We start from the raw sequence: 14,599 nt of genomic DNA, 5'->3' as shown, positions 1-14,599 counted from the left end.
CGCACCGCCTGAAGGGGAGGGGCTCCGCAGGCAGCAACCTGTGGGAGCCCGGATGGGCGGGGCCTACCCCGGCGGCGGGGGGGGGGGGGGCGTCCACCGTCCGTGGGGGCGCGTGGGCGTGTCCGGGCGGTGCGAGGGATGTTCGGCGACGACGGCGGCAGCGGCGGGGGCCGCTCGGGCTCGCCATGGTCTGAAGCGCGGTTCGAGGCGCCGCGATGAACGGAGCGGTCCCGTCGGTTTTCGACCCTAAGGAGCGAGTGTTGAACCTCGGCGAGAGCTTCGAGAAGCAGCCGCGCTGCGCCTTCCACACCGTCCGCTGTGAGCGTGGGGTCTGGGGCAACCCCTCAGGGGACCGTCGCCTCCCCCCTCCCCGAGCCCAGCGGTCCCCTGAGGGGCGGGGAGCCTGGCCGGGCAGGTGCCGCGGCCCGGCTTGGCCTTGCTCGCAGGCGGAGGGTGGGTCGGAGCAGGCCCGGGCGGGCATCGGTGTGAGGGAGGACACGGCGTGGCAGGCGGCCGGGCGCTGGGGGAGGAGAAGGGTGGCGTGGCAAAAGCTACCGCGGGGTTGGTTTGCACTGCGGCCGGGCTCGGGGGCCCCCCGCGCTTGGGCAGGCACCGAAGCGGTGTCCGTGGAGGAGCTTATCTGTTCGGTAGGCAGGTCGCACCGGTAGCCCGGTGGGAGCTGGGCTGTCGGCCAGCCGCTCGGGCAGGGCCTGGGAAGCCGAAATGAGTTGCCCGCCTTGGTCCGCGGATCCTGGGGGCACAGCTGGGAGCCGAGTCCCTGCGGCTGGGGTGCTGGTGCGGGATCTCGGGAGCAGCGCGGCGCAGGGCAGGCTCCGTGCGCTCCTCAGAGCGTGTTGCTGGTGAGGTGTACAGCCATTGTATCCCAGTTCTGCCCCTCGCTACTTTCTGGGCACTAACTTCGCTTTTTACACTTTTTGCATCCAACGTAGTGTCTCTATGCAGTTCTGCTGAAAACCGAATCGGGCTGAAGCTCTGGCTTTGCCCTTTTTCCTTGTGCTTAGTTTTTAGAAGTTAAGTACGATTCGGCAATCAAAGGTTAAAGGCAGTATTAATCACAAAGCTAGTATACCCTCCCTGAGTACATAATTACTATCTAGAGAGGTGTGTGCTCAAAGATTCTGAGGGTAGCTAGGAAACAAATGCTCTTAGGATTATAGTTCTGGTAATTTAGGACTGCTGCTTCTGGTTTTGATGTCTCGTTTATAGACTGATCCCCAAGATTCAGTCTCACATATGTTCTCTGGAGAATGTCCCGTATGCTTTCACGCAGTGCAGCGAAATGGGTAATGTGCTTTCTGTGAGCAAATGGAATGGCACTTGGTAGGATTGTCTGCAACTGTGGGAGGGGAGGGAGCAGGCAAAAGCTATAAATGGATTTTAACAAATGCTGTAGCTTGAAATTTACCCTAATTTTAAAGAGGACTAAAAACCACGTCTGGTACCTCCTACCCTTAACGATTTCTTGCTGACTCCTGTAATTTGATGATTTATTCTGAAATCTGTTTTGAAATCTCTCTTCCTTTCCAACAAATGAGACAGAATCTGGCACGTTCATCAGTTCTGTCAAATGCACGTACAAAAATATCCTTCTCTGACACCTGAAGTTTTTGTTAACAAATGAGTAAAGGGGAAGATATCTGCTGGTTAAAAGTTAAGATCCAAAGTGTGTTTGTGGACACTGGAATCAGTATCTTAATTTTCTAAACTATTAACCACTTAGCAGCCATATATTAAAGCAAACATTCTCTAATGCGATGAGAAACTGGAACTATTTTACTCTTATCCCTGTCAGACGGCACGTGGGGTTTTGCCATAAACAAGGTTAGCAGCGGTTGTTACCTGTGACTTAGTTCAAAACCTCCTGCTGCGCGCGTAGTCCTGCGCACCAGCTCCTGCAGCTTGGTTTTTCTTGCCCGGTTGGTGTGCAAGCTGGAGCCAGGGTTCCTAGCTGTGGTCTGTGCCGCCCGGCCCGTGGGTTGCAGGCGGTGTTATTGAATTGGGAAGCTCCCCAGCCATAGCAGAGTGCTGCCGCCTGTGACCAGCGGCTGGTGACGTGACAGGTTGCGAGGCAAGGAGCGTGTGCCGTGCTGTGGGTGCTGTGGCCGGGGCGCGTGCCGTCTAATGGGTCCCCTTTATGTGCCTGGTCCCTCCGTACCTCTCTTCAGCTGCAACAGGGTGCCACTCCCCAGCGTGTGAGGCAGGGCACCGGACGTCCCAGGGTGCGAGCCTGGCCCTGTGTTTGCTGGAACCACGGGTTCAAACCTACATATGTTACCACGTGCCTTGTGGAGCCTCTTGATGCTGTCCTATCTCCCTAGATCTGTGCATGCAGGCCTTTTAGCTGAAGCCCTTTCCTGTTTCGTTTGTGGTGGAAATAATATTTTATAGATAATGGTATGTTACATAGCTGCAGTGCTGATGTCTGAACACGTGCTCATTCTCAATGTCTCAGATTTTTGAAAAGGACCAGAAATTGATATCTTCTTTTGTTTAAAACTTATTTTAATCAATACTTTAGATGTTGAAAAAGGCAAAAAGGAAATTCATATTTAATTGGGAAGTAATTTCACTTTTGACAAACATAAATATACTGAAACTCAAGTTTTAGTCAGCTTCTGACATGCATGTTATAGTAAAATCAGAAATGAATACTGAGGATTGATGTTGTTCTTTGCATTGTCAGTCACTTGTCTACATCTCCCATGTTTGGGATCAACATTTTCAAGAACTATTTATTGATTTTTCTGAAAGTAATTATGTGATGATTTATCTTTTGAAATATAACACAGCTTGTTCAGCCTTTTTAACCATTAAAACCTAAAAGCATTTTTCTAATTTTGCCTGAAAGATGTTAACACTTACACTGTATCTTGAGAAAACCATCTTGACTTTGAGTTCTATTGACTTATGAACGATCTGCTCAAGGGGAACAGTAGATGATACACTAGCAAAAAAGACTTTAACTTCATAGCCTCCAACTGCAATTAAAAGGTGTCTACATTTATAAGATTCCTGAAAAGTCTGTAAATAATCTAGTTTGTTTTTTATATTTAGATGATTTTAAGCCCGCATCTATCGATATGTCCTGTGAAGGAGACCTCGAAGTTGGCAAAGGTGAACAGGTGACAATAACACTGCCAAATATTGAGGTGAGTGGGGTGGTTGAAGAGTGGCGGGCCTAAGGGAATGATTTATTTTGTTGTCATGAGTGTATACTGAATATAGAAGGATACGAAGCTTCACTGCTGTTTCAGAGCTGCTTGTGTGATTTTTAGGGTAGAAAAACAATTGCTGTAGGAACGTCAAATTACAAAAGACCTAAAGGTTAAACAGCTGCGCTGTAACTTTAAGTGTATTCACCGCATTGGAAATATGCTGTAGGATGACCCAGAAGTGTTGCGTACACAGAAAAGCTTCGTGTGGATGTTGGCAGTGTGAGTTTCCCCTTGGTATTTATTGCTCTAGTGCAGTTCTAAAGCAGGAAAGAATGGAAAGGGAAAATTTACTACCTGCCATGCTTTACTGCTCTGCTGATACAGTAACTGAAACCCCTTTTGGTAAAAGGAGTCCTACAGTGAGCATGCTGTCATTGGGAAATAAGCATTTAATAGTTTCAAACTAAACTAAGCTGGGTGAAATCCCATTCTAGTCAAACACCAGCTGCTTTTTGGTCATAGCTACTGTGAATCTAATTTGAATTAACCAATAACATTTTTAAAGGCTAGAAATGATCACTTGTAGTGAACTTATCACTGTGATGGATTGCTGTTTTTAAGGAAAAAACAAAAACTACAGGAGTAACACTGGACTTCTGATTTAATAGGGCTCCACTCCACCAGTGACTGTGTTCAAGGGCTCAAAGAAGCCTTACCTAAAAGAATGCATCTTAATTATCAACCATGACACTGGAGAATGTCGTCTAGAGAAACTTAGTAGCAACATCACTGTGAAAAAAACCAGGTGGGTGATTTACAGGAGAAGCAACTGTGCTTTACTCATTGTGAAAATCGATTTCTTAATGAGTCTAAATTGAGATACATAACTACCTGTTATTATTTTTAGCAAAACAACATTTTTAGAAAGTACCTGGCCTTGTTCAGTAGAGTGAAAAGCACACTGACTTCACAGCTTTCGAGTCTTGACTGCTGAAGAAATGGCAATGGGTTTTTTGTTTGTTTTTGTTTTAACTAATAACTGTCACATTGTTGAAAGAGATGGTAACTATTTTCTGATGAGTTTAGAGGGGGGGAAAAATCTTTTTGGCAAAGTAGCTTGCCTACTGTCTTCTGACTTCTAAATGAGGAAATAAAAGATAAATTCTGTGACATATTTCAGTAATATTAATGGCTTGTTTTTCTCATACCAAGTTTTTGATTTATTTTTTCTGCTGCTGAGTCTATATAAGTAATTTCCAGCAGAATTATTATGAAGTGATTCTGGGTAGCCAGGTATAAAAACAAATCAACTGACAAAGGGTTAAAAAGTTAGTAGCACTGTATTAAAAAACAATTTTTAATACATCAGTGTATAATTATATACCAGTATAATGATGCACCTAAAAATGTAATGATGGTCTTTAGAAAGGCATGACAAATAATTCCATAACCTAAGGTACTATATCCCCTGGTTTCTTGCCTTTTTTTCTTGCATTGTGTCTTCTCATAATTAAAAATCTTTTATGCACAGAGCTGAAGGAAGCAGTAAAGTCCAGTCTCGCATAGAGCAGCAACAGCAGCAAATGCGAAATGCAACTAAGGTTCCAAACAACATTAAAAATTCTCCACCAAAAGAAAAGATGTTTCCATCTTCTCCTATGGATGATATTGAACGAGGTAAGCTCCACTGGCACATGAGTTTCAGAAACTTTGCTCTTAACTAGCAATTAGTTTTTAAGAGCCAAGGTTTTTTGTTTGTGTGGTTTTTGTGGGTTTGTTGTTTTGTGTTTTTTTTAATGTGAGATTCACACTAGAAGCTGATCGTGTAAGCACTTTACTCTGATGTGGAAGTGACCACTTTGGCTTACGTGGTAACAAAGCAGTATTTGTAACTTGCTAAGGTAAAAAAAAATCAGATGAACCATTAGGCTTAATAAAGCTAAGGGTCCCACTGCGCTCTCTCCTTGATTCTGTCTTCCGCTGCTACTTTAATCAAGTATATAGTTGGTTGTATTGTGGCACTGGAACCAACTGAGTCGCTTCCATTTTGACATAGCTCCTCATTCTTTCTCTGCGCTTACCAAACATACAGATTACAGTGCTTTACAACTCAAAATGCATTTTAAACTACTGAATAAGACCTTGTGAAAGACGAGGTTCCAATGAAAAAGACAGCTAAAAACCTGCATAAATCAACCCTTGAACAGTGCTATGTATTCTTGAGAGACTCTGGTTTGGTGTGACACTTGTATTTCACTTAATAGGAGGCCTTATTTCCTGTTGGAGCACAAGGAAGATGGCAGGTGGTAATTACTTGCTACAGAAATGCTGACAGGTGGCAGTTTCATTGACTGGAATTGACATCTGCCTCCCAAGATGTTCTGAAATCTTTTAAACAGATTTTTTTTTTTATATGCGTCATTATGAAGGGGTTGGGTTTTTTTCCATTTTGGTCTTAAACTGTGACCAGAAATCTATACTACAGAACAGTACAAGAATACATTTAAGGTTGCAAAGAAGAAGGAGTTCTTGAGTTCGTGGAATAAAATGATGCTTTTTCTTGGCGCTCTGTTGTTTTGGGGTGGTGGTTGTGTCAAACATATTGCAGGTCACTGAAGTGGCTGCCAACATGTATCAGACTCTTGTCTAATGCCTGTCCAATTTTGAGTGTTACTAAAGAATGCAGAATAATTGACAAATAGGGATAGTAGGGACCTTTTAAAGTCACCTAGTCCATCTTCTGTCCTAAAGTCAGATTTGTGACCTAAATTTTTTTAACCCGTTCTTAAAGCCTTCCAGTGACAGATCCTATGTTCTCCCTAGCAACTCATTCCAGGGCTCTGCTCTCCTTACTGTTCAGGTTCTTCCTAATAATCTGACAATAAGCCTACTACTGCTTTCATACTTATCATGCAAGTATAGACCAGATTACTCTGCTGCTTTTGAGCAGTCCGTGTAGTCAGAAGCTGCTATGTCTTTCCCATTCTTTATGCAAAACGATGCCAGCTGGTTCAATCTTTCCTTAGAAGTTAAGTTTTCTAGATCCCTGATTTCATTGTTGCTCTCCTCTGTGTATCTTCCAACTAGTCAATAAACTTCCTGAAGTATAGTGCCTAAATACATCTACTGTTTCAGCTAAGGTTTTAGCAGTGCCAAGGTGAGCAAGACGACTGTCTTACAGACCGTATTCATCTCTACATACAAAGACCAAATGGTATCACATCCCAGTGTAATGCTTGTCATTTCTGCAACAGCATGGTGCATTAGAACTCTGTGTAATGATCCACTGTAACTCACAGACTCTTCAGAAGTGTTACCTACTTAATCATTCTTCATCCTGTGGTTGTGTAACTGACTATTCCTGCTTAAGTATACTACCTCGAACCTGTTACTAACTTTGTTTTCTCAGGTGGGGGAAGATCACTCTACATTTGTCCTCCAAGTATACGTACAGCCCTTCCTTCGCTGTTTGAAAACACTTAATTTAAATTCTGTCATATTAAATCACTTCAAAATTCAAGGCAGAGATCTTATTCCTCTGTTTTCAGTATTAACTGTTAGCCTTTCACTTAAAATTTTTCTCTTATTAGACATTGGTGAGAGCAGGGAGGAAGTGTAGTTAAGTGCATAGGACTTGAGTGGTATCTTTCGGTTATCTTACAGCTCCAGATGTGTGGTAGATCAGTTGTTTCGTTGGCATTTCTTCTCTAGAATTAATTTTGAAATGACTTCTTGATATTTCTGCTAGCTGCATCCTAATTTTTGCCTTAACTTTTCTGGCTGCTTTTCTGTCCTTAAGCTGTTCTCTTATACACAGCCTTAGTAATAGGAGGATATTTCCTTCCCCCCCTCCCCCTCCTTCCCTCTTTCCTTATGTTGGTGTTAGCCAGTATGGTCTCTTATTGTAGTTTCTGTTCTTCCGTGGCACTGGCTTAGTTGGTCCTTGTAGCCATAGCCACACTATTTCAGATGCCATTTTTCCTGAAGACCATTTTCCTTTAGACTGGCCTTTGATAAGGCTGACTGGCCTAAGCACCTTTCGTTTAGAGTGGCCTTTGATAACTCAGAATTTGAAGGCTTCACAGAAGTTTGTGTTCAAGCTTATTCTTTTGTTCTCCCTTCTTCTCTTGATTAAGCTCTGAGCCATCTTGGTGACTTTCATCTTCAAGTTTACCCAATACAGAAGAACAGGTTGAAGTGAGATGAGCTACTCTTCTACTTGCTTTTTACATCTGCTGTATCAAAGCTGTTCCTGAAGTATTCCAAGTGCTTGTACGACCATCTTAACAAATGTCTGGGTAGTTACAATCTTGTATAATGATGAACTTGTGCACTCTGGATAACTCCTCAAGTCGCTGTATAAAATCTCCATCCACCGTGATTCAGTGGTCTGTTTCAGACTCCTCGCTTCAGCAGTACCCCTATTTTGCACAACTATTATGTGCAAAGACTTAATTAACTTCCTCTGTATGTTGGACTTCAGCTAGTATATATTAAAAAAAAAAAAAAGCATTCTGTGCAGGAGGATCTATCCAGTCATACTGTCCTAAATATTATTGTAGTCAGGTGAGTTATTTCATCAAGAATGCAAGTTGGTTGAGTCAGTTTGATCTGTTAATTTCCAGTATTTCTGGTCTACCTCTTGTTGTTCTAGATTTCTTCCCCTCTCCCCCCCCCTTATCTCTAAAGAGAACAAGGATTTGGTGAAATCTTCCCAATATAGACAGTTCCTTTGGATATTCTCATGCTTAACTTTGGTTTTGAGCAAAATGTCACATAGTCCAAACAAATGTATTAATTGTAATGCTGAACTACTGGGAGGTGTTTTTTGGGTGTAGCTGTAGACACCTTACAGTGAACTTATCTGTGTGATTGTAACTGCAATTTTTAGTCAGCGAAAGGCGTCTTTGGGGGTGCTAACGAAAATACAGAAGACTTGCTAGTTGCAGAAATTAAAGGCTATGTGGGATGCGCTACCCTGTGGAATGTGGGCTTAGCATTTGGGTTCACAGTCACCCTTGTTCTAACACTTGGCTTGAAAGGGAGAAAGTGCCCAAGCGAAGAGAGAAGAAAACCACGTGACAGGCTGGATGCTTGCTTGTGCCCTGCCCTTTTCTCTGTTCTGGAGAGTTCTGGTGGGTTTGGTTTGTTTTTAGTCGCTATAATGTGTGTACCTGATTTGTTGTTGATTTTTCTTTTTTATATTTTTTTTCCCCTCCTTATATTTCAATTATGATGAATGCTAACTGAGAAACAAATCATATTCTTTGCAGAGCTAAAAGCAGAAGCCAGTGTCATGGACCAGCTGAGTAGCTCTGACAGTTCATCTGACTCTAAAAGTTCTTCGTCCTCTTCATCAAGTAGTGAAAATAGTTCTAGCGATTCTGAAGACGAGGAAACGAAGCCCTCTCTTCCTATGTCAATGCCGTATTTGCAGCCGCAGCCTACTGTGTCTGCCATACCACAACAGGCTGTCCCCGACAAAGATGCCAGTCATAACAGATCCCAAGAGAGCAGTGGTCATATGATGAATACACTACGTAAGTACAAAGGCTGTTCTTTTCTTAGTGCACAATTCCAGACATCAAGATTCTGAAAGGAAACCATATTGTTTTTAAGTATGTCTCTGTTATAATTAAAACTGTGGGAAGTGATGCTAGGGTTTGATTGTTCAGCAGCAGTCTGAATTAGACACTGGGCTGGAAGGTTCTTGGTCTCCAGAAATATTAAATTAAAGCTGATGCAGTTGAAAATATTTCCAAAGCTCTTCTGGCTTCCTCCCAGTTATATACATTGGAACTGGAGAACAGTAATTTTGTATTGAAAATACTTGAGCTAACAGGGCACTCCCAAAACACATGATTATAATTTCTTGGGTAGAACCATGGGAAAGATACTGTACTTGCAATACTCTGAATAACAGAAACGATTAGCTACTTCAGTTACTATTATTCATGGTACTGTTCCACTGGGCAGCATGGCAAAACTGTCCTTTGCATATAAGGAAGGAGGCGATTTGCTTTCAGGTGATACTATGTTATTCTACCCATTCAGGCAACTACTCTTCAAATTACATTTCTAGTTGTGATGTTCTGCAAGAAGTGGTTGCTGCGCAGCCTGGAATTGAATGCTCAGTGTATTCAAAAAAGGAGAGTTTGGACAGAAAAAAAATCCCACTAGGTAGAGAATCTTAAGTTGACTACCTAAATAGCAGGAGTATTGAGACATAAAGTGAGTATTCAGCTATAGTGACTCTTCGAAAATGATTACATTTTTAATTAGGTACTTAGCTGCAGGCTCCCGGTTTGAAGAGATTCCCATCAACCTTAAAGATCCTAGGCTGCAAACCAGAGTTTATCATTTACATGTAAACTTGTTACACTGAAATTTTAGACTCTGGCAGATCTACTTTTATTTCAGTACTTAATGGATCACATGAACAGGGTTTTTTTGTAGCTAGTATTTAAATACTTAATTAAATATCTGTGCTGGTTCTTTATGTACTGCATTAACAGATAAGATCAGACTGAAAAGTCCTGTGACTTCATGTGCAAAAGACTAAATGCTGCTTTCATTTCACTGTCACTGTAGAGAACAACGTCTTCATGTTTATAATTTGCGTAACTTTAGAGTGTGCCATTTATTTCAACCCGTATTCACAAATGGCATTTCCCATTCCTCATGCTTTAAATAAAACTGTTAGGAAAATGAGATTAAGCTCTATCCCCAGTGACAGAATCCCAGCTGGCAAAGTTTCCACTGAGAAATACACTTACAAGTGCAGGTGGCCATGTCCACCAGTGCCAACAGTCATAATGAGAAAACGCCGCTTAAAACATGATGACATCAAAACTGTTACGGGGAAGTCGGTGGCTTGATGGTGCTCAAGAACCATGTTGACATGTAGAACCTCTGACTGTAGCATCAAGCCTTGGGCTTGATTATCTGAGCTTGCCTAGATCTTTAGCTTAATCCCATTTACTTCTGTTACAGTTACAGATCTATCTACTACTAAAAATGATTTTGTCCCTAACTTCTAGTATGGTTAACATTTAAAATACACTTCAACTAGACAAAGATCAAAACAGTTGCTTTCAAGGAGAATGTGTTTCTCTAGCTCCCTTGCTGAGGGAATTTGGTAGGAGATTGAAACCTGAAGAAACTAGAGAGTGCATAGTTCTAGCTTGAATGGCCAGAGTTCTCAGTCAGAGTCCTGTATTGTCATATCTTCCATCTCAAATAATGTTTTACAAAAATAAAATAATTGAATGAACAAATGTCAGCACAAGCTGTTTACTTGTCTAATCCTGTGCTTGACTAGTTCTGTGCACCTCAGTAGAGTCGGGGCCATACTGGGTAATTGGTGAAGTTTTCCTTTGGCTTGCTGTGTGCAGGCCGAAGGCTGGGGGAAGGCTTAGAGGGCAGAGTTTCATTTTGCATGTAGAAATCATACAGATGAGGTTTTGTGGAACTTGGAAAACACAGGAGGTGGTATCTAGAGCATGGTAACCAAATACTTCTGTCAGATATACATGATCTACCTCTTCAGGAATCCAGGGCTCGAGACTGCCCCTCACCCCCAAAATACTACTTCTTCCCCTTTCTACCTTCATAAGCTTATATTGGCTCACAACTTGCCTTATAACAAAATTTGTAAATGGCAGCACTAATAAATCTGTTCTTCATAAATATTTGATCAAATATTTGCTTTATGTCTACTTTTTGTTTAAACGAGAGTTGTTTTTAAATAGAGCTTTCCAAAGAAAAAACAGCATACATTGGCAATTCTGGGGCCTTATGTTATGTACACAGTATTCACAACTTCTTTTGATACTTGGTGCTGGTACAAGCAGGTAGTCATGCAATAATTTTCCCTTGTATTAGTTTGGTGTTGGTGTGACCACTAAGATCTGTGAAACATGGGCCACTCCTGTGAGTTTCTGCATCCCCTATAACTTGCAAGAATTCAGTTGAATGTATTATGGTCATTGCCCTAAAGGTTTAGGAAATGTCCTAGTTTGCAATGCAATCTATTTCCCCAATTAATATTGCTAGTAAGCAATTGGCACTGTGAAAACTGAATTAAACAGTTTTTCCCACTTTATTGCTGCCTCCTAATGTTTCTTCAGAGTCCTAGTTAAGTGAACTTTCCATTCTTGCACCAAACCCATCTGAAAACTACCAACTCGGGTCTGTTATTTTGGCATCTCTCTGAAGGTGTGTTTTGGAGGTAGGGTTACAAAAATGGAGCAGACAGGTTTCCCTGAAGTAAATCCTAATGCATTATTTCTGACTCTGGAACTTGGAGTTCTTGGTTTTACCATCTGCTGGTTTTCACAAGCATTGGTATTTTTGGCTGGTGTTATAGGGTTTGTGTAATTTCTATTACCTATGTTGAAATAACCATGGAAGGCTGCAGAATCGCTCTTTGGAAGGTTATCTTCTTGTTCATACTCCTAGTCCTCTGCTAAAGTAGGTAGTACATAGCAGGACTGAGATTTCTAAGAATTCACTGTAAGTTTTCTTTTGAGTGATAAATGCATGAGTTTAATTTACTACTGCCATTGTCTGCCTTGAAATAGTATTTCTTAGAATAATATATTGTCCTGAATAATTATTGACAAATTACTTGATTTTGTTCTTTCAAAATTGCTTTTTAAATTTATATGAAAATAAAGTGGCTGTAAATGTCTCTCTGTATAGAGGACTAGAAAAAAAATTGTCTACAGTAGTACTTTAAAGATTGCCGGAAACAGCCATCTTCACTATTCTTGTCTTATATAAAGTGTTTTCTGTTTTGTTGCAGAGAATCATGTACCACTTTCTAAGCTTTAGTGATGACATAGTGGAAAACAAAGGAAGGCTAAATACAGCCGTGTTAAAGACTTCAGTGTTCTGGCAGAAATGATATGCCTGATGACACTCAGATTGGATCTTTTGTTTTGTTGGGTTTACCCTCTTGAGGTTACTTTTTTACCCTTCTGCAGAAGTGATCTGTGAAGGGTGCTGCAGCTGAGGAAAGGGCATGTGAAAATAGTGTGCCTACTCAGTATCAGTGATTTTTTTTTTTTATTTATTTATTTATTTTTAACCTTTGCTTTTTAGGCCACTTCTGCACAACCTGAGACACATTCCTTTTTTTGTTTTGTTTAATGGCTGTTTGGCAAGGGAGGTGTGAATAAAAGCATACTAGTTGGAACAAATTCTTCAAAAAGCGTAGGAAGTTGCTAGATATGATGTAGATTCTGTATAGCATGCTGCTGTATTTCTTGTTAAGTTCCCTGTCATGCTGGAAAGATTTCTTCCCTCCCACCCCCTAAGCTTATGGACATCCATTGCAAGCACAATGTAGTCTTTCTTCTTACTTCTCCATTTTGAAATACATATAGCCACCAAATTAAAGTGCTGTGTAAACTTTCTTTTGATGTTTTGTTTGTTCACTTGTTCCAAAACCTGTTTGAAATAGTAGGTCATTGATACATCTTTAAATGGTACATCAAAGAGCTGCTGCTCTTGGTTGAGACACCACTTTGTTTTCAAGCACGGCTGAGTAGCATTCAGATGTGTTTCAAAAAAAACCCAACAACTCGTTTTTCACAAATCTGCATTCACCAGCAGTTTTCCCACTTATGAAGCTTGAAAATGTGGGTGGCAAAGATAGCTAGGTGTTGTCTTTTGTGATCTGGTGTTATTAAATACGTGCACTTGTGACTAATAAGCTAATGGCTTCCTTGCCAAGATTTTAAAATTGTAGGAGACTGATCTCTCTAAGGTTCTGTCACTGGGGAGTTTGGTTCTACACCTATTTATTCTTTTATCATTGAAGAGTTTGGGCTAGAAGGGACCTTTTAAAGATCATCTAGTCCAACCCCCCTGACCTGTTTAGGATTAGTTTTTGTCAGCCTTTAATTGGGAAAGGGAATATCTTGAAAGAAGAAAAGTATTTCCTTGAAAATGACTAATACGATGACTCTCTCTCTTCTAGGAAATGACTTGCAGCTGAGTGAATCTGGAAGCGATAGTGATGACTGAACAAATTTTTGGCCTTAAATGTATCACCTCTTTTGCTAAATATGTCTTAGCATCTGTTTTGCACTAAGATTAGATTACCAGAGACTGGAATGAATGTCCTCAATTTTGATAACAGACATCCTAATTTTCTACTGACACATCATGTCTATAATACAGCAGCATTGATATCCTGTCAGTGCTATGGTTATGTGTTTATCTTTCAAATTACTGTATTTACAGTAAAATTGTGTATGATCTGATTTTGATTATTTTTGCCTCAGCCACCTGTTTTACTTGAAACTGATTTGTAACAGCTAGTTACTTTATATAAATACTTATGGAATGGAGAAATTTCTGATATTTATGGAGGCAAGTTTCCTTCCTATCATTTAAATGCTGAATGCTGATCTCACAACTTTTACTTGGAGGGAGTGAAAGGGAGAACAACTAAATGAGGTCTGCTGTGTCAGCTACACTTTTTGTTCAGTTCACAGTTCATACCTTTAAGGAAACTGCTGAATAATGTGGTCCACTAGTGCAGTTACAGTTTACAATTGTTCAACACATTGCTGAATTCTTAATTTCATTGTATTATAGGACTTTATATTTCTGAGCCTCAAGATTCCTAAGGGAACTTGTCTATTCTCTGCCTTTTTTATGTAACTTGAATAGGCTGGTCTTTTTACAACCTTTTTGTATCTAAATTTAGATAACTGCAGAGAGAGCAATGAATTTCCTTCATTTAATTCTATAACGGAAATCAGAAAATTTCTTTGTAGGAGTATAAAAGTAATTTAATAAAGCAATATTTATCATTTTCATGCATCTGATTCTCTTTTTACTGGTTAAGAATTCCACTTTGTACCTATAGTAGTTGTGAAAGGGTCGTGCAAAGAAACAGCAGTGAAATGGTACCTAATACAGACTCCCTAACCTGTCTGCAAGACTTGGTGCTTATTGCTTTTACCTACATTGAGACAAGCCCTAGTAAGAGCTTGCTAAATGTTTATGGCAGTGCTAGTGTACTGATGAGTGTTTATTACAGATTATATCCAAGTGCCATTGGTAAGTGATACTGCGTTAGACAAGAAAAGGTGTTTGTCTGGTCTTATTTTTTCCTCATTTGAAATGATATTTCAAGACCTGAAGAACTGCAGGTAGGAGTCCAAATTTCATCGTGTACTTTACTACTGAAGAGTTTTGTAACTAACAGTAGCAAATGTCTGTAGGATGAATTCTGATGAGATAAATCTGCTCAGTCTTGCACAGAAGTCTCCTTTGCTAGATTGCAGCAACTGAATCACAGCTCTGTCTAAACTGTGAGCATTGAATCCCATAGGTAAGCCTGAATGTGCAGACATGAAAAACTGCACACTCAGTAAATGTATACAATAGATAGTACTAGACTAGCT

General features: G+C 40.7%; 1 protein-coding gene across 1 annotated transcript; it reads left to right on the top strand.

The window, feature by feature from the left end:
- The first annotated feature begins 106 nt into the window (after positions 1-106).
- Positions 107-14,004, top strand: EAF2 (ELL associated factor 2). The gene is made up of 6 exons (XM_054830459.1): positions 107-318; positions 3,076-3,170; positions 3,845-3,981; positions 4,708-4,853; positions 8,450-8,716; positions 13,162-14,004. Exons 1-6 carry the CDS (start codon positions 216-218, stop codon positions 13,206-13,208), a joined length of 795 nt encoding a protein of 264 aa, XP_054686434.1. The 5' UTR covers positions 107-215; the 3' UTR covers positions 13,209-14,004.
- Positions 14,005-14,599: the final 595 nt, after the last annotated feature.

This window comes from Grus americana, chromosome 6, assembly GCF_028858705.1.
Source record: "Grus americana isolate bGruAme1 chromosome 6, bGruAme1.mat, whole genome shotgun sequence".
Taxonomy (NCBI): domain Eukaryota; kingdom Metazoa; phylum Chordata; class Aves; order Gruiformes; family Gruidae; genus Grus; species Grus americana.
The sequence above is the reverse complement of the archived record's forward strand: the minus strand, read 5'-3'. Positions and strand labels throughout refer to the sequence as shown.